The 19,484-nt window shown below is 42.2% G+C and overlaps 1 protein-coding gene and 1 long non-coding RNA gene across 3 annotated transcripts in view; one reads left to right on the plus strand and one right to left on the minus strand.

Annotated features, from left to right (window-relative positions):
- Positions 1-5,696, plus strand: part of polr3f (polymerase (RNA) III (DNA directed) polypeptide F) — a 6,957-nt gene extending 1,261 nt beyond the window's left edge. The window contains exons 3-10 of one of the 2 annotated variants that reach the window (XM_079999145.1): positions 1,626-1,693; positions 1,770-1,837; positions 2,505-2,617; positions 2,772-2,915; positions 3,019-3,126; positions 3,579-3,770; positions 3,982-4,085; positions 5,252-5,696. In XM_079999145.1, coding sequence (XP_079855271.1) covers positions 1,626-1,693; positions 1,770-1,837; positions 2,505-2,617; positions 2,772-2,915; positions 3,019-3,126; positions 3,579-3,770; positions 3,982-4,059 — 771 coding nt within the window. In that variant the 3' untranslated portion in view covers positions 4,060-4,085; positions 5,252-5,696. The remainder of the gene's footprint in view (positions 1-1,625; positions 1,694-1,769; positions 1,838-2,504; positions 2,618-2,771; positions 2,916-3,018; positions 3,127-3,578; positions 3,771-3,981; positions 4,086-5,251) is intronic. The other variant, XM_079999146.1, reaches the window with a different exon arrangement.
- Positions 5,697-16,887: 11,191 nt separating this feature from the next.
- On the minus strand, positions 16,888-19,298 carry LOC307229604. The gene is made up of 3 exons (XR_013844133.1): positions 19,024-19,298; positions 17,446-17,772; positions 16,888-16,995 (listed from the first exon to the last, which is right to left on the minus strand). It is a non-coding gene; the product is annotated as an uncharacterized lncRNA (long non-coding RNA).
- Positions 19,299-19,484: the final 186 nt, after the last annotated feature.

Genomic DNA, 19,484 nt, shown 5'->3' on the forward strand with positions numbered 1-19,484 from the left:
GTCCTCATTCTTAATCCTGTCCATCCTTGTCCCTCCCAATGAAAACCTCCACATCCTCAACTCTGCCACCTCCACTTCATCCACCTGCCTTTTACTCAGTGCCACCGCCTCTAAACCGTACAACATGGCTGCTCTCACTACAGTCCTGTACACCTTCCCCTTCACTCTGGCTGGAACCCTTCTGTCACAGATCACTCCAGACACTCTTCTCAACCCACTCCACCCTGCCTGTTCTCTCTTCTCCACCCACTCCACCCTGCCTGTACTCTCTTCTTCACCTCTCTCCCGCACTCTCCACCGCTTTGGATGGTCGACCCCAAGTACTTGAACTCATCCGCCTTCTCCACCTCCACTCCTTGCATTCTCAGGTTTTCTCTGCCCTCCCTCCCATTCAGGCACATGTATTGTGTCTTACTCCTGCTGACTTTCATTACTCTTCTCTCTAATGCATTAGAGTACATTTCATCATAGCACTACATTTACATTTATTCATTGATCAGACGCTTTTGTCCAAAGTGACTCACATTAGAGGCTGGAAACAATCAAAGCAGGTTTCCACCTTTGGAGTAACATCAAACTTAGGTGCGTGAGCTTCTGTTCCTGAATTCAACCAGACGCTGTGAGTTATCAGAATAAAGTGTCGTTAGTGTTTTATGTTAGTGCATTATGGCTAATGCCAACTTAAAGAAACACTGTGTACCTCTTTTTACTTCAAAAAAACAACTTTCAACAACTCATTTGTTGTTGTTGTATTGTCAACAACTCATTTGTTGTTGTTGTATTGTCAAAAACGAATGTGTTGTTTTTGTATTGTCAACATCAACAACTCATGTGTTGTTGTATTGTCAACAACTCATGTGTTGTTGTTGTATTGTCAACAACTCATGTGTTGTTGTTGTATTGTCAACAACTCATGTGTTGTTGTTGTATTGTCAACAACTCATGTGTTGTTGTTGTATTGTCAACAACTCATGTGTTGTTGTTCTATTGTCAACATCAACAACTCATGTGGTGTTGTTGTTGTATTGTCAACAACTCATGTGTTGTTGTTGTTGTTGTATTGTCAACATCAACAACTTAAGGCTTTTTAACCTCGACAGAAACAAGAACTGCACCAGAACTGACTGTTTGGATTCTAGTTCCACTGTTTGCTCCCTGACGAGAAACACTGAATCAGATCATAGAGAGAAAACTTGTATTGTGAAATATTGAATATTATATGTTGTTCATTCATGGACAACCATGTATATGTGTATATGATAATACATTCATGTACAACCATGTATATGTGTATATGATAATACATTCATGTACAACCATGTATATGTGTATATGATAATTCGTTCATTTATGACCAGACCACAGAAAAAATCCAAATGACAACACGGGAGAAAATGATTCCTTCATGATAATATTAAGTCCCCTGGAGTAGTGGCCTGGTCCTCTCCATGACCCTGGTCTCAGACTGTCCCCTCTCCCATGACCCTGGTCTCAGACAGTCCCCTCTCCCATGACCCTGGCCTCAGACAGTCCCCTCTCCCATGACCCTGGTCTCAGACTGTCCCCTCTCCCATGACCATGGTCTCAGACAGTCCCCTGACCCTGTCTCCTCTGCCCTGGTGCAGGGTCAGCTGGATCTCCTGAGGAACAGCTCTGGACTTTTGTACCGAATGAAGGACACACAGACGGCAACGTAAGTGGCTTCAGACTGTAGTGATGAAGGTCAGACTGTAGTGATGAAGGTCAGACTGGTTTGTGTCTGTTCCCAGTAAGATGAAGGGCTCAGACAACCAGGAGAAGCTGGTGTACCAGGTGATCGAGGACGCTGGGAACAAAGGTGAGAAGTTCATCGTTGATCTTGGTGAATCACTCAGGTCTGCACTTGTTGTCCTTAGCCTTGATACAGTTGATACAGAGAACTGGTCTCATCCAGTTGTGTTACTGAACAGCACAGTCCCAAGCCCCTAGGGACCACCGCTCTGGACACATTTATCAATTTAGTAAAGTTGAAAACGTCCTTTTTACAGTGTTCACAAAGAGTGTACAAATGGAAATCCAGAAAATTCATTCACTCAATGTTCATATTAATGATGTCATTATTTTATCAACCTAAGTTTTACACCAGTCCAGTTCCAGTGACTCTAGCTCACCAGTTGCTCAGCAACTGTAACTTCTGCTTGTAGCGTCAGATCAGAAGTGAGTCAGGTGTTGAAAACTGTCGATGCATCCGGAGCCTTTGTCGGATACAGAAACCGCACCACAGGGGGCGGAGCCCAATGTGCGCTTTCCGTCTCTCCATAGAAATGAAGCAGAACTCCTGTTGCCATTTATGGGATACAGTGTAAAAAGGAGTTGAGACTGCCACAGAATCCATTTCTCTACAGGAAACCACTTCAATGTCTGAATGTTTGATCTGGATCTCCACGATATCACTTTCATATTGAAGACTTTTTCACTGATCCATGTGGTTGCTCCCCTGTCGTCCTGTCTGACTGCTCTCTCAGGAATTTGGACCAGAGACATTCGGTTCAAGAGCAACCTGCCGCTCACAGAGATCAACAAGATCCTGAAGAACTTGGAGAGCAAGAAGCTGATCAAGGCCGTCAAGTCTGTGGCGGTGAGTGGAGTGGAACACTCCTGCCCACTTCACAAAGAGCGGCACACTTTCATTTCTGTGATGTGTGAGAAGCTGTGAAAAGATGGTTTGATGAAATGTCGTGAAGAGTGTCCAGGACCCATCATCTGACAGATGGACAATGTGTCTCCTCCAGGCGTCAAAGAAGAAGGTGTACATGCTGTACAACGTGCAGCCCGACCGCTCAGTGACGGGCGGAGCCTGGTACAGCGACCAGGACTTTGAGTCAGAGTTTGTGGAGGTTCTGAACCAGCAGTGCTTCAAGTTCCTCCAGAGTAAGGTCAGCAACCCTTCCAAGCCTTCTCCTGGTTCCTTACATGATAAGGACCTCACGACAGGATCTGGTCCAGAACCTTCAGTGACTGTTGCTTTGGACTCATTAGGCTGAAGCGGCTCGGGACAGCAAGCAGAGTCCCATGGTGCAGAGGAACAGCTCGCTGGCGACCTCCCATGAGGTCTGGAAGTACATCTGCGAACTGGGCATCAGCAAGGTGAGAAGGGTGCACCTTAAAATACAGCTGAGAACGCACCTCTACACCTTGAAATATGGACCTTTTATGTAATATAGCTCTTTGAGGTCCCCAAAACATGTCTTTGAAGCACACCTGTACACTTCAAAATGCAGAATGAAGTGGGAGTACCCAGAATGCAGCTTGCTTGTGTCATGGAGACATGGCTGAACGGCGACATACTGGGACAGCTGGGTCCAGCTAGGGGGCTTCACACTACGAGCAGACCAGGAGAAACAATGCTAGGAGGTCTATAAGATAGGAGGGTAAAGAAGAAGGGGGAGGTCTCGAAGAAGGAGGGGGGATGTAGAGGAAGAAGGAGGAGGAGATCCAGAAGTTGGGAGTTGCCATTATTGTGTACAGGTTTGTGCATTGTACGACTCGATCCTCTTAGCAGAGTCTTTGGGTGTCTGAGGCGGCCATCTTGTCCCCAGGTGGACCTGTCCATGGAGGACATCGAGACCATCCTCAACACACTGATCTACGATGGGAAGGCAGAGATGACGCTAATCGCAGCCAAGGAAGGAACGGTGGGAAGTGTGGACGGTCAGATGAAGCTGTACCGCGGTGTCAACCCCATCCTGCAGCCTGCCGGCCTGGTCAAGGCCCCCTGCGGCCTGTGTCCGGTACTGCACTACACACACCCTGTACTGCACTACACACACCCTGTACTGCACTACACACACCCTGTACTGCACTACACACACCCTGTACTGCACTACACACACCCTGTACTGCACTACACACACCCTGTACTGCACCAAATACATTGTGTACTCTAGGCACTGGAACCCTCACCCTGCTAGTGCCTTGCTCTGACCTGCCTTCTCTTTGCAGGTGTTTGACGACTGCCATGATGGAGGAGAGATCTCTCCATCCTCCTGCGTCTACATGAGAGACTGGCTGAGCTTCTGACACTGTGTACTCCTGTATGTACTACTGTAAGTACTACATGTGTTCTACTGTAAGTACTACACTGTGTACTACTGTATGTACTACACAGTGTACTACTGTGTACCACTGTATGTACTACACTGTGTACCACTGTATGTACTACACTGTGTACTACTGTATGTACTACACTGTACTCTATTGTGTACTACTGTAAATACTCCATTGTGTACTACATACTAGGCCTCCCGTTCCGGTCTTTTTATTTTCCTTTTTTTCCTTCTTGTATGAAAGAATTTTTAAACAAACCGAGTCGAGGGACGAACACAGTTCTGATGCATCATAACCTGACGTCACGTCACGTGAACTTCGGTGTGCGCGAACCCAATAAATTTATATTTCACCGATCAGAATTTGAACAATCCCCAAAGCCTACTATGTACTACTGTATGTGCTACACTGTACTACACGTGAACTACTGTATGTACTACTGTATTTACTACTGTATGTACTACACTGTACAACATTTGTACTATATGTCTACTACTGTATGTACTACTGTATGTACTTCACTCTACTACATGTGTACTACTGTGTACTACTGTATGTACTACATTTGTACAACATGTCTACTGTATGTACTACTGAATGTACTACACTGTACCACTATGTACTACTGTATGTACTTCAGCAGGTATCATAATAGCAGAGAAAGGCAATAACACAGAAAGGCTCCTATTCGGGTTATCTCCCAAACAGGAGCCTTTCTGTGTGGAGTTTGCATGTTCTCCCCGTGCTCACATGGGGTTTCCTCCACCTCACGTCAGTAAGGACCCCCCTCAAAAACATGCACCATCATGGTCTGACCAGCGATGGACACTTATCACCTGGTCCCCGGGCGCGTCCACGTACGCTGCCCACTGCTCCTGGCTGTGGCCCCGGAGGAAGGACAAGCCAGGATGGTTAAATGCAGAGGAACCATTTCACCAGCACCACCCAAAGCGCGCGCGCGCGTGTGTGTGTGTGTGTGTGTGTGTGTGTGTGTGTGTGTGTGTGTGTGTGTGTGTGTGTGTGTGTGTGTGTGTGTGTGTGTGTGTGTGTGTGTGTGTGTGTGTGTGTGTGTGTGTGTGTGTGTGTGTGTGTGTTGTAGTGTGTTGCGTGACTAATAAAGACTGTTTCTTTCTAATACTTAAGTTTCTTCTCCATCTGGCTGCAGGGTGGAGCCTCAGCCACCCGGGACCAAGGTTTTGCTTAAGGGCACGGGCAGAGAACAGCACCATTCAAACCCAGAATGTTGATTCTTTCCATCATTTGATCAGACTTATTGATCGGCGATCAGGAACTGGTGGTACCTACGTTTGACCTTGAATGTATGTTGGAGTATTAATTATTTATTTTTCATCTAAAGTTACTCAGAAAAAATAAAAGTTTTGTAAAATTCACTTTTTTGTTCTTTCCTCTCGATTGATATATATCCATATCAATCAATATGTATGATTGATATATATATATTTTATTTCAGCCAAATCAGCAATGTTTTGACCTTTGCTAAGTGTGACATATACTGTATCACTTCAATTATTCAGTGTAATTATACTAAACCTTATCATTTCCAGAATACCTTCAATAATGTAAAACATTTTTCATCATATTGATGGTTCAAGAATAACTACCCTGGTTGTACAACAAAAACACTACTAATGAAACAGTATGAATAATAAATAATTACACAACTCTATACAGACATATATTTCAATTTGTATGATATAATATGAAGCCAGAATTATTTCTGCTGTGGATGTTTTTGTTTTGTTGGGGCTCAGCCTGCCTGGCTCTTGTTGTTTTGGGGCTCAGCGTGCTTGGCTCTTGTTGTTTTGGGGCTCAGCGTGCTTGGCCCTTATTGTTTCGGGGCTCAGCGTGCTTGGCCCTTATTGTTTCGGGGCTCAGCGTGCTTGGCCCTTATTGTTTTGGGGCTCAGCGTGCTTGGCCCTTATTGTTTCGGGGCTCAGCATGCTTGGCTCTTGTTGTTTCGGGGCTCAGCGTGCTTGGCTCTTGTTGTTTCGGGGCTCAGCGTGCTTGGCTCTTGTTGTTTCGGGGCTCAGCGTGCTTGGCTCTTGTTGTTTCGGGGCTCAGCGTGCTTGGCTCTTGTTGTTTCGGGGCTCAGCGTGCTTGGCTCTTGTTGTTTCGGGGCTCAGCGTGCTTGGCTCTTGTTGTTTCGGGGCTCAGCGTGCTTGGCTCTTGTTGTTTTGGGGCTCAGCGTGCTTGGCTCTTGTTGTTTCGGGGCTCAGCGTGCTTGGCTCTTGTTGTTTTGGGGCTCAGCGTGCTTGGCCCTTATTGTTTCGGGGCTCAGCGTGCTTGGCTCTTGTTGTTTTGGGGCTCAGCGTGCTTGGCTCTTGTTGTTTTGGGGCTCAGCGTGCTTGGCTCTTGTTGTTTTGGGGCTCAGCGTGCTTGGCTCTTGTTGTTTTGGGGGCTCAGCATACTTGGCTCTTGTTGTTTTGGGGGCTCAGCATACTTGGCTCTTGTTGTTTTGGGGGCTCAGTGTGCTTGGCTCTTGTTGTTTTTGTTGTTGTCTTGTTTAAAAATATCTGTAAAATACCAAGAATGTCCCTGTTTTCACCGCAAAAACCTAAATAGAGCTGCAGGCGTGCAGCCACTTCTGTTTCAATGGAGGAATCCATCTTCCATGACATTACATCATAAACTCACAGCTGCACATTGTTTATTTCTGGAGTCTCCAAACAAAGTCATCCTGGTGAAATGAGCCTCTTCACACCTGGACGAATGGGAATCAACACTTACACTGAAAGTTTTCTCATTAGTGTTTTCTTCACAGTATTTTTCTTCTGTACTTTTCTATTTGAATATTGTGTCTGACTTTGAAGAATGGATTTTTGGACAACGGCTTCTTTGGTGTCTTAGATTTTTGGCTTTTTTTCCAGCTTCTGTAACTGTAACAACGAACTTTGATTACTTTTCATAACAATACCACTAATTACATTCAATTGTATTGTATTTTTTATGTTAGTAATGAAAATTCAATTTAATACTTAAAACAAAAACAAGTGACAGAGTCCACGCTGCACACTGGACACGGTCCAACTGGACAGTCTCAATCACAATATCTGCTCCGTATGTGGATTGATTTGGATGAAACTTTAACCATGAGATCCTTGTGACAAAGCGATTTTAACGACACCTTAACCGTGTTCGTAGCTTATGCTGAAGTATGGTTTCCAGATACTTTTAGCCGGGTTGGTTAGGTGTAAAATAAAATGTATTTAGGTGTAAAATGCATTGGCTCGTCTCTGATATACTGTAGATCTAAATTTGTTGTTTTTCACTAATATCTGCTCCGTATGTGGATTAATTTGGATGAAACTCCAACCACAAGATGTTTGTGACCTTGCGGTTCAAATGTGATGTCAACCGTGTTTGTGTGTTAGTTCGACGTTAGTGTTCCACATAGTTTTAGGCCTCAAAATGCAGAGAATATTGGGTTATTTTTCCTCTTACAATGACAAAAAGGGGATGCCGTACAATTACAATAGGGTTCCAGCGCTGCGGCTGGACCTCTAATGATAATAATTAGAATATAACGCATACATACGGCATTTAAATCGAAACTATCCAAAATAAAATATCAAATAAAAGCCACCACAAGTGAGGAATCTATACGTAGAATAAAAAAAAAAAATCTATTTTACTTATTTGGAGAGAAACTGATCCCTTTTTGGTATCGTCCTGTTGGTGCTAGAATGGATCTTCGAAACGAAACATCGTTAATTTGAAAATATTTGATCAAAGTTGAATAAAGTCGAACAAAGTTGAACAATGTTTAACGAGTTGAGCGAGTTGGACACAGAGTTGCTAAAAGAAATAGGAAAACTTAAGGCGGTGAACACAGGGAGCTGAATAGTGCTGGATGTAAAGGAGTGATCACAGGGATATGAGGGTAGATATGCAGCAACTAAAAAGGAATCTCAAGGGAGGAAAAAGAATGAGTGCACAAAGATTGAAAAAATCAAAAGAATAGTGAGAAGGGAGAGTGAAACGGTATTGATTGAGTTTGAAGGAGAGAGCGGCCAATGAAGGCTTTCTGGGTTTTATGAGTTACTCTGTGAGAGTGTATGTTCCAAATCCATCGAGGTGCTTTCATTGTCAAAGGTTTGGACACAGCCAACAACTGTAAAGATCAGAGGTGTGCGAGGTGTGGGGGCCAACCCATGTGCAAAGCGTGGAACGGGTGCAACCAAAATGCTGTGACTGGAGGTGCCCATCATGTGGCATACGGCGGGTGTGAGGTCAGACGGAGAATAAAATCCAAAAGGTAAGAGTGGAAAGAAAGATCACTGATGCAGAAACTGTGAGAGTGTCAGGAGAAGAGAACAATGCTACTCATGAACAAGGAGCAACGGGGGTTTGAGATCTCACAAACAACAGACGGCAGGATGTATGTGGAGAAAAGGCCTTTGCTAACATTCATTGCAGGAGTGATTAACAGTCAAAAAATTATAAATTTCAGCTGGGTGTGAATCACTGAGGATTAATGTGACCGACATGGGAAGAAGTAATGGAGAACCTCACCAATCAGTCAAGCAGGAAGCAAAATGGGCTGACTAATACTAATTAGGGACATTCTTCTAAGTGGAATGCTAAGAGCTTACTGGCCAATGGCCAGGAATTCAAACATTGTTTTTATTTATTTATTTATTTATTATTATTATTATTATTGTATGCTGGACATACAACACAGAGTGTTTGTTCCGTTGCATCTAGGACAGAGTTAGTTGCAAGTGGAGTTTAACTTGTCAACCTGCAATGAAACACTTTATTCATTCTTTAATCATCAACAAGTGCTGCAACAACTCTGTCCTGTGACGAGCTGTGGGACGAGCAGAGCTGTTGAGGGAATGCTGGGGGGATGGGAGGTGTCGGGGAGAACTGGTATAGAATGACATTACAGTAGAATTTGGGGTGTTTGATCTGAGGATAAGCCCTTCAGTAGTTTATCTGGTAGTGGCTCCATGTTTGGCCTCATATAAACTGGTATTTGTAACAGGTAAAAAGGAAAGAAAAGGATCAAATTGATTTGGTAATTTTATTGAAATATGTAATGAAAGAGTGTAGTGATTTGACAAACATTTATTGAGATGTTGCAAAGAAACCTTAGACAGGAGTAACAGGATATGGGGTGACAATTCCAGCAAAAGGAAATGAAATCAACAGAACAACATCCAATAATAAATGAGGGCTTTGCAGGGTGGAGATGTTGGCAGTACGGTGAAGACGAAGCTTTGTCACGTAATCACACAAAATAGCAGAGGACGGTTTTGATCCATCAACCTCTGGGTTATAGGCTCAGCACTCTTCCGCTGCAAGACTTGACAAGACTGGGTGAAAAGACTCGATAAGATAAAGTGTTGCTACGCTTGGATTCAACCTCAGCGAGAGCAAGTCGAATGTCTTTCCATTCAAATCAAGATGTACGATATGAAGTCATTCAGTCAGTCCCAAAAACAGCAAATCAGGGAGGTCGGGTGACATCCCTGCAGGGGCCAGCGCATGCAGGGGTGAGGGGGCGTGAGAGCGTGGACCAGTTGGCAAAGACCGCTTTAAAATTAGGAAATATAGAAATGCAAATGAGTGCGAGTAAAGCAGAGGTTAAATGTTTCAAATGGGGAAAAACAACCAGATCAAATGCATCAAATTCAAAAGAGTGTCACACTTACTAGGGTTGGTAGTGGACACAGGACAGAGGAAACTGTTGACGTCCTTAAGTTTGGGGCATTGTGCACTGAACCAAACACTGAAGATGGCAGGGTTAGGTTTATGGTTAACCCTAACCCTAACCCTAACCCTATCCCTATCCCTAACCACACACAGGCCAGTGTGAGGGATGTTAGGAAGAAGAGTCAGTGCAGCAGAGCTCTACATCCTAGGAAGTCTGGGACACAGAGACACGATGAGGGGTAATGTGAGGGAATTAGGGCTGCAGGGATCCACATTAAAAGGGTTCCTGAGCAGGGCTCAGCAGGGCAGGGTACTGGTATCTTTCTGAAGGGATACAGGGTCTATTATGGGATGTGATGGATAAGCAGGGATACAGAGTCAGGGAGACTGACATGGATAGTAGGACTAGGTGGTAAAGCATGATGGATAAAATGTACTTTTTGGTGTGTGAAGTTTTTTATTGTTTTTCTCAAGGATTTAGATTGTAAGTCTGACATGTGATCCATACTCCGGACCAGAGGGTGGTGGTAATGCACCGAAAAGCTGGATGGCAAACGCTGTAAAACAAGAAGAAGAAAAACATTTTAAAAGTCAATTGACTCTCAAAAATGGGCCAATATAAAGTTAATTCAATAAGTCTTCAAACAGTCGCCAATTATTGGCAAAGGATGATCAGTGACCCTGGTCAGGGAGGATCCCTCAGTAATCTGGATGGATGTGTTGATTCAGATGTGTGTACAAGTCTTTATTCCTTACACATGTAGATGGAGAGACGACTCTGACATGAGGATCATCACAACTCCCTGCTATCCATTAATTTAATCATTTGATCAAATTGTGGCTCGCCACCATGTTTTTTTTAATTCACCATGTAATAGTCGAGCTGTAGTGAGGGATATTTATTTGCATGCCAAGAATATGGTCGTCTGAATCCCTTAAAAGGAAAAGTAACAGTTATTAATGTTATTATAAGAAAGCTAGCTTTAGCATTAGCATAAAGCTGCTGGTCACTATCCACTGAGTGTGAGGGTTCATCATAGGATTTCTCAAAGGAGTTTCTGGAAAACCCTTCAGTTGTATTATTATTATTATTATTATTATTATTATTTATTTATTATTATATTATACCAGCCAAAGTGAAGGGGACGGTGTACAGGACAGTAGTGAGAGCAGCCATGTTGCACAGTTTAGAGGCGGTGGCACTGACAAAAAGGCAGGTGGCTGAAGTGGAGGTGGCAGAGTTGAGGATGTGGAGGTTTTCATTGGGAGGGACAAGGATGGACAGGATTAAGAATGAGGACATTAGAGGGACAGCTCAGGTTGGACAGTTTGGTGGAAAAGTGAGAGAGGCCAGATTGAGATGCTTTGGACACGTGTGGAGGAGAGATGAGAGTTACATTGGGAGGAGGAGGCTGAGGATGGAGCTGCCAGGCAAGAGGAAAAGAGGAAGCCAAAGAGAAGCTTAATGGAGGTGCTGAGGGAAGACATGCAGGCGGGTGGTGTCAGGGAGGAAGGTGCACAGAACACAAGGTGTTGGAGGCAGATGATCCGCTGTAGCCACCACTAACGGGAGCAGCACAAAGAAGAAGATTTGGGGTGTTTCTAGAATGTAATTTTAAAGTGACTTTAACTCCCTAAAAAAAGGTTATTTAAGATACTGGCAAATCACACAGGCAGAAATACAGTAAGTAGAAAACTACAGCTTTATTTAATAAACAACAGTTAATGTAAGCGGGGAGGACCTGCAGTGGCTGACATATCACAGTAAGTTTATTTCTCCAGGTTTCTCCCGTCTGTCATCATGGGGAACGTAAGATCTCTCCCCAACAAGATGGACGAGTTAACAGCGCTGACCCGGCACCAGAGGGAATATCGGGAGTGCAGCATCATGATGTTTACAGAGACATGGCTAACCACGCTAACCCCGGACGTGACTGTTTCCCTGGACAGATTTCATCTGCTGTGGGTGGACAGGACAGTGGAGAGCGGTAAGAGGAAAGGTGGCGGGCTGGCTGTGTTTGTTAATGATAGGTGGTGTAACCCCCGGCACATCACTAGCACAAACTGATCCGACGACTTCCGTGTTGAATGGCAACAACTTCAGGGTTGAATGGTGACGACCGTGAAGACTCAGTGGTCAACGGCTTCTTTTAAACACTCTTCTGAGGCGGCGAGTTTGGGATGGCTTCTGGCCTCAAAATGGCGGAAGTGGCAGAGTTTTGGGTTCATCTCCATTCTGATTGGCTGTTGATAATTCCCTGACTAGTGAAGGTAATTTAACTTTATACGCAAAAAATCACATATCTCCACACAACACTATGTTCAAAACAATTAATGATTTCACAACATAAACTCTTATGACAATGTTTACATACAAACAAATACAATTAAAACCAAACAAATGGTCCAGGCATCAGTCATCTTCCACAACCATTCTCTATTCTCTCAACTATTAAGATGATTTCTTTTTACTAACTATAACAACACTATTTCAACCCACATCCTAACAAAAGGCGTAAGATCATCATCTTTAATCAGATTTTATTAAGCACAACAGAACATGGGGATGTTGGTGGTGGAAGCGGTTTTCTGGTCGGCCACCAAACGGCAACCTGGCTGAATGAAAGTTTATGCATTTAAACAGTATTATTAGTAACTTCGCCAAATGAGGTCTTATTGTGATTGAGCATATTTGATTGATACCATAGTACTGCAGTACCACGGTGTGCTTATTGAACAGCAGGGGCTGTACCGAACGGTTCCATAAAATACAGTGTACCGTTGCATCATTAATAAGAACTCCCTCCGGACAAATGTACGGGGAGAGACTATCGGGGTATCACTGTTTTAGAGTGTGACTGTATTACTCTCCTGTTTTAGCAAATACATTTTGTTATATGTAACTTAACGAGGGTCTCGATAGCAAACGGCACGCTTTAGGGTGCAATTGGAGTCAGGAATATCTCTCCACATACAGTACGTGTGCTTCAAAAAGTATTTGGATTGTTTTTTCTAAAATACATATAATCTCCCATGGTAGACACATGGCATTGCAGGTATTTGCACTAATGCATTGATCAAGTAACGGTCTATGTCTAGGCCTGAACAATGGAAATCACTGTCTAACAGCCACGAGCAGGGAGCTCGTGGCTGTTAGACAGTGATTTCCAGTTGTAAGATCAATGTAAATGTGCTAGTTAGAGTTTCTATAATCCTGATTTTTGTTTTACTGTTGACATTGTTCAGGCCGTTCTCCTGTGTGGGTACGCTGATGAATCTTAAGAGTTCCTGATTTACTGAATCCTTTCCCACACTGTTGACATTTGTACGGCCGTTCTCCTGTGTGGATACGCTGATGTATCGTAAGACATCCTGATCTACTGAATCCTTTCCCACATTGTTGACATTTGTACGGCCGTTCTCCTGTGTGGATACGCTGATGTTTCTTGAGATTATCTGAGCCACTGAATCCTTTCCCACACTGTTGACATATGTATGGTCGTTCTCCTGTGTGAATACGCTGATGTGATTCGAGATTCTGCAATTGACTGAATCCTTTCGCACACAGGTGACATTTGTACGGTCGTTCTCCTGTGTGAACACGCTGATGTCTTGTGAGACTTGACGAATGTCCGAATCCTTTCCCACATTGTTGACATTTGTACGGCCGTTCTCCTGTGTGAATACGCTGATGTACCTTGAGAGAACTTGATTGACTGAATCCTTTCCCACACTGCTGACAATGGTACAGTCCATCGTATACTGTGTGGATACGTTCATGAATTTTGAGTTGACTTGATGGAAAATCTGTCTTATCCAACTGGGAGTTCACGACTGCAAGAGAGAGAAAGAATGAAAGAATGAAAGAAAGAAAAGTATGGAAAACAGAGAAAAAGTCAGAGGGTATGCAGGGCTCAACACTAACTTTTAAAAGCTGGCAACCAGGCATCAGCTTTTGGCTGCTGAAACTGAAAATGTGACCCACTGCAGCAAAAGCCGCCATCTCGCGCATTTCTAAAATGGCCAGGAGCAGCCAAATAAGTAGAAAAAAACCTTTCTTGAAGGGAAATGAGATTTTTCCAGATTTGTGTTCCTTTGTGTTTTGTTTTTTTATCTCTCAATATATTTTCAAAACCCGAGTTTGATTTATAAATAGTATAAAAATGTTTCACCGTGGAGTTAAATATTCCCGTTAGATGACATGAGGAAACACAGTTCACTTACCGAGACACTGAACAACAGCGATCGATGGTTACCTTTAAATCGACCGTCCAGGTGAAGATCATTCCTCCATATTCCATGTGATGTCAAGTCACAACGTGAAACCGTTTTGATAGAATTTAACCTTTAAATCGTAATATTCATACACACACGGAGCCACTGAAATGGCGAAGAAAAAAAAAACGTTCACGTCACGCACCTACGTCACTTCAGTAAACAGACAGTTAAGGCGCAGCACGGGGGTGTTTTGGTATCACTTGTCTGTGAAAACTTTCTTCTCCATATCGTTATGGATTAGGTGAAGCGGGTGGAGGAAGCTCTGAATCATATTTGGGACCTGAATCTGACCGGTGCGATGGATCCAAGTCAGTGTAAGCAGCGCATACTGGACTTCATTTTCCTCGATGAGAGTCAGTTCTCCCACAGCGACGTGGAGAACGACAGCGATGCTGAACGTGATATTACTCCGGACTTTGAGAACATTTCAAACAGCGGATTTCAAACCAAATGTAACTATGAAATGGAATATTTTCAAGAACCACCGGAGGGACCGACGATAGGTCCGTTGTTGTTGCAACGGAAGAAGTTGATGACGTGATGAAGTTTGTTGAGGTTGGTGACAGATTTTCAGATTTCAGATTTTCTGAGGCTCATAATATTGACAGACTCTACATTCTGTTGTATTGTCTGTACTTTTAAAGTCCAAAATAATTCCACTTTTATAAAACATGTATATTCTAACTGTTAAATAAAAGCTTTTTTTAAAACAAAATTAGTTTTGTGGGTCAAACTTTGAAGGTGATTATCTCAGAAACACAGTTTGCCAAACCCTTGTCATTAACAAGTCATAGCTTTAAAAATATTTGCTTGATTTGCACAAGGGACACCTTGTCTGGAAGCTCTGATATTCCACTTTCAAATGATGCAAAAAAAGTCGAACGCCACCAAATGACCCTAAAGTACGCGGTGGGTCACAAATGGTTGGCATTATCACCTTACAGTTTGAGTTATTAAGATACTATGCAGTTATAAATCAGCTTAATAACGAAAATGTGACATAAAAGAAGTGTTGAAAAGCTTCATTACAGTAACCGAAAAATTCTTTGTAGTTTATTTTTCATCAGATTGTTATAGAATTTGAATCTCAAGAGGGAAAGAAACAAGTCAAGACAGACAAGAGTTGGGATAACACTAACCCCTCACATTTTGCCTGATCACACTTCCACTTAATTCTAACTTGCATCTTTCCATTTAAAAGTAGCTCTCCTCCAGATGGGGTCCTAGCCATGTTCAATATTAATACTTCAATATTAATACTGTGTCTACAAAGATAAGAACCGGTTATTGTATTTGAACGGCTATTTGTTGACAAACTTGATGAAATTGACGAGAAAAAAGGTGTGAACAATCATTCATAAACCTGGATTTTATCACAGAACTGTGACTTAATTCTCACCTACGGACAAAGGAAAAGGTTGCGGCCAGGACATCTTAGATTGGGTCTGTATCTCTGCTCAATGGAGCCACTTAGTCTGACCAGGAATTAACAGACAGATGTGAAACCACTTAACTGATCCCAAACTCTATGAAAACGAAACCCCTTTCTCATCCTGATGAACATTCAAATACGCACATGAGAGATAACGACAGACACTGAGACCCAGCGGACACAGCAGGACACCAATCTGTGTGTTGATAACCTCACTGTCACTTTTCTATTGTCTCCCACCAAAGTTGCACAAAGGTGAAAGTTTCCCCGGCATCTCCTGCCACGAACTGATAACATGCCCAAAGAAATGGCCTCTCTGGAACAATTCTCGGTATGTGGGAATGGGATAACCCAACGACACCGCCTTTCTTCTAAACCACTCCTGGTCTTCAAGCAGTTGTACAACAGAGCGCACGCTTCTCGGCAAGTTGAAGCGGCAAAATATTCCTTCTGCCGTACATGTGATCAGAGTTGGTGTTTAATAGATATTAAAACCTTTCGATTAGAACTTTGAATAATATTTAGTCGCCAGGTCCATTTGTTATATCTATAATCACAAACTCTCTCCATTACTGTCAATCAGCAATGACTTTATTCTCCGTTAATGCTTTCCCTATCTTTATCGATTTTATGATTTTCTATTATTTCATTCTTTATTTCTCATTTATTTACATACATATGCTTCCCAAGTATTTTAGATAATAAATAAATGGTTATTTTATTATTAAGGACATGATGATGAAAGCGAAATGGACTGCACACTTTAGACATGAGATTGACATTAGATTCCTTCGTCTAAGCAAAACGAAGGTGGTGCCCTAAGAAGACTATTGATTATTTATTGAATTCTTAAGCTTTCATTAATTTTTAAATATTCAACACCAAATTGTAGTGGTAACGCTACAACAGACTAAAATTAAAGACATTTCCTATATACTTTTTTAAAGTTTCAGTTAGTTTAGTAAGTACACAATATCATTTCAGTTAGTTAGTTTTTTTCTGTTTAGTTTCAACTAAAATGTTTTTTCACATCTAGTTTTAGTTTGTAGTTTAATTTTAGTTAACTGTACAGGGACGCAAACATTTTTGGTTCAGGTTCTTTCTCAGTTGAATCAATTTGCAAATTTGTTTGTGATGTTGACAGGTTAGTCGAACTTTTAACTCCACGTCGAAAAACCTTATATTCTTTGTTATTTATTTATTTGCCAATCAGTTTGGACGATCAAAAGATGACCTTTCACCTCTAACCAATCACATTTGTCGAAATAGAAATAAGCCCCGCCCAAAGGTTGCGCTTGTAAACACAGTACACACTCTCTCCAGAGTATGTCAACATTCTCATCTTCTTAAAGAACAATACTTTTGGCAGGGGTCCTTACTCATGTAACATGGAAGATACCACATGTTTTGGGTGGGGGTCCAAGACAGCGCCGCCATCTGCGATGGACTGAGTAGTGGACTCGTTCTCTGTGGAAGATGAGGACGTGGGGCGGACACATGGCTCTCGGGTTGAAGCGCTCCTAAAAAGGAAGTGATGTAATGTCACGGAACTCAGAAAACTCAGAAGTAATGCTGCATTCAATGGAACTTGGATAACTGTAATTTGTGTTGTTTTCCACCAGATATTATTTTTATTTCAAAAGATGTTTTGTTGAATTACAAATAATTGTGCTATTAGTTGTATTATGAAATCATTGTAATTCATAAGCAACATGACTAACCTGGACCCGTATGTGCTGCCTTGAAGCTATTTTTGATAATTATTATTATTCAGATAAAAGTTACTTATTAAGAAACAAGTGTTTTCTTTACAAATCAACACTCGATAGTCTAACAATGGCATCACCGTCAGTGCCAAAAAAAATGTTTAAATGGAAAATGGAATGGTGACCTTAAAATCGAAAGTCCAATGAAAGGTGGATTTGGAGAAATGCGACACCCCTATGAAACAGGAAACAATAAAACGTTACCTGACTGATGTTCTCGGGTCTCCATCCAATCTTCATCACTATCTTCAGTTTGAGAAGAGTCTGAAGAGAGGAGCTTCTCATCACAAGTTGGTTGTGAAACAGAAGCTGGATCTAAGCTCCCAGCTGCTTCTGATATTCCACAGTCCTGAGCACGTTCTCCATCACTTTCACTCTTCACACAGACAGGAAGGAATGGGAACTTGGTCCAGAGGTCCTCCTCTTCCTCTTTAATGTGTGGAGGCTCTGGCTCCACCTTGACCAGACTGGGGCTCCTCTCCTGCTGCTCCTCTTTACAGACAGACAGCTGCTGGAGCTCTGGAGGCAACACTGAAATACAGACACAGTCAGTGCAGAAAACTAGGATAGTGTGTCCAAGCTGAGGTGAGAGGGCTCTTTAATGGTCACGTCAACTTGTATTGTGTAATGTTGTCAAATGTTGTTAGTGACAGACAGACAGATAGATGTATGTAATAAAGTAGAGTGTCTCTTCATACAGACAGACAGACAGATAGATGTATGTAATAAAGTACAGTGTCTCTTCATACAGACAGACAGACAGATAGATGTATGTAATAAAGTACAGTGTCTCTTCATACAAACAGACAGACAGACAGATGTATGTAATAAAGTAGAGTGTCTCTTCATACAGACAGACAGACAGATAGATGTATGTAATAAAGTAGAGTGTCTCTTCATACAGACAGACGGACAGACAGACAGATAGATAGATAGATGTGTGTAATAAAGTAGTGTCTCTTCATACAGACAGACAGACAGATAGATGTATGTAATAAAGTAGTGTCTCTTCATACAGACAGACAGACAGAAAGATGAATGTAATAAAGTAGAGTGTCTCTTCATACAGACAGACAGATAGATGTATGTCATAAAGTAGTGTCTCTTCATACAGACAGACAGACAGATAGATGTATGTAATAAAGTAGAGTGTCTCTTCATACAGACAGACAGACAGATAGATGTATGTAATAAAGTACAGTGTCTCTTCATACAGACAGACAGACAGATAGATGTATGTAATAAAGTAGTCTCTTCATACAGACAGACAGATAGATGTATGTAATAAAGTGGTGTCTCTTCATACAAACAGACAGACAGACAGATAGATGTATGTAATAAAGTAGTGTCTCTTCATACAGACAGACAGACAGATAGATGTTTGTAATAAAGTAGAGTGTCTCTTCATACAGACAGACAGACCGATAGATGTATGTAATAGAGTGTCTCTTCATACAGACAGACAGACAGACAGATGTATGTAATAAAGTAGTGTCTCTTCATACAGACAGATAGATGTATGTAATAAAGTAGTGTCTCTTCATACAGACAGACAGATAGATCTATGTAATAAAGTAGTGTCTCTTCATACAGACAGACAGACAGATAGATGTATGTAATAAAGTAGAGTGTCTCTTCATACAGACAGACAGATAGATGTATGTAATAAAGTAGTGTCTCTTCATACAGACAGACAGACAGACAGATAGATGTATGTCATAAAGTAGTGTCTCTTCATACAGACAGACAGACAGACAGATAGATGTAGGTCTTCATACAGACCTGCTCTGTGTAGCTTGACTTCAGGTGTCAGTATTAAATACAGTAGTTTGTTCAGCCTGCAGAGCTCCTGGTTCGAGCGCCCCAGTCTGTTCTCACAATCCACCACAGATTCTTCTAAATGTCTGACAATGTCTTTGTCTGCTGCTGCTGCAAGTTTCTCGCTCAATAAAACTCTCACTTCTTTACCTACTTTTACCTTTTCACAGACTAATAAAACCTCTTCAACCGCAGCAACCATTCGCTCTTGAACAGAAACAGTGAAAAGCTGGAGTTGCTCGGCCATTGTTTCTTCTTCTTCTTCGTCTTCTTCTTCTTTCTTTTAATGGCGGGAGGTCGACAACTTTACGTGCATTACCGCCACTGACTGGTGTGGAGTGTGAACTGCAGTTTAAAATGATGGACTTTGAATGGTATTATGGACCCTGCTGGTCGGAGGATGTTTTGATTCAAGAGGTTTATTT

The sequence above is a fragment of the Zeus faber genome (genome assembly GCF_960531495.2).
Source record: "Zeus faber genome assembly, chromosome: 4".
Lineage (NCBI taxonomy): Eukaryota > Metazoa > Chordata > Actinopteri > Zeiformes > Zeidae > Zeus > Zeus faber.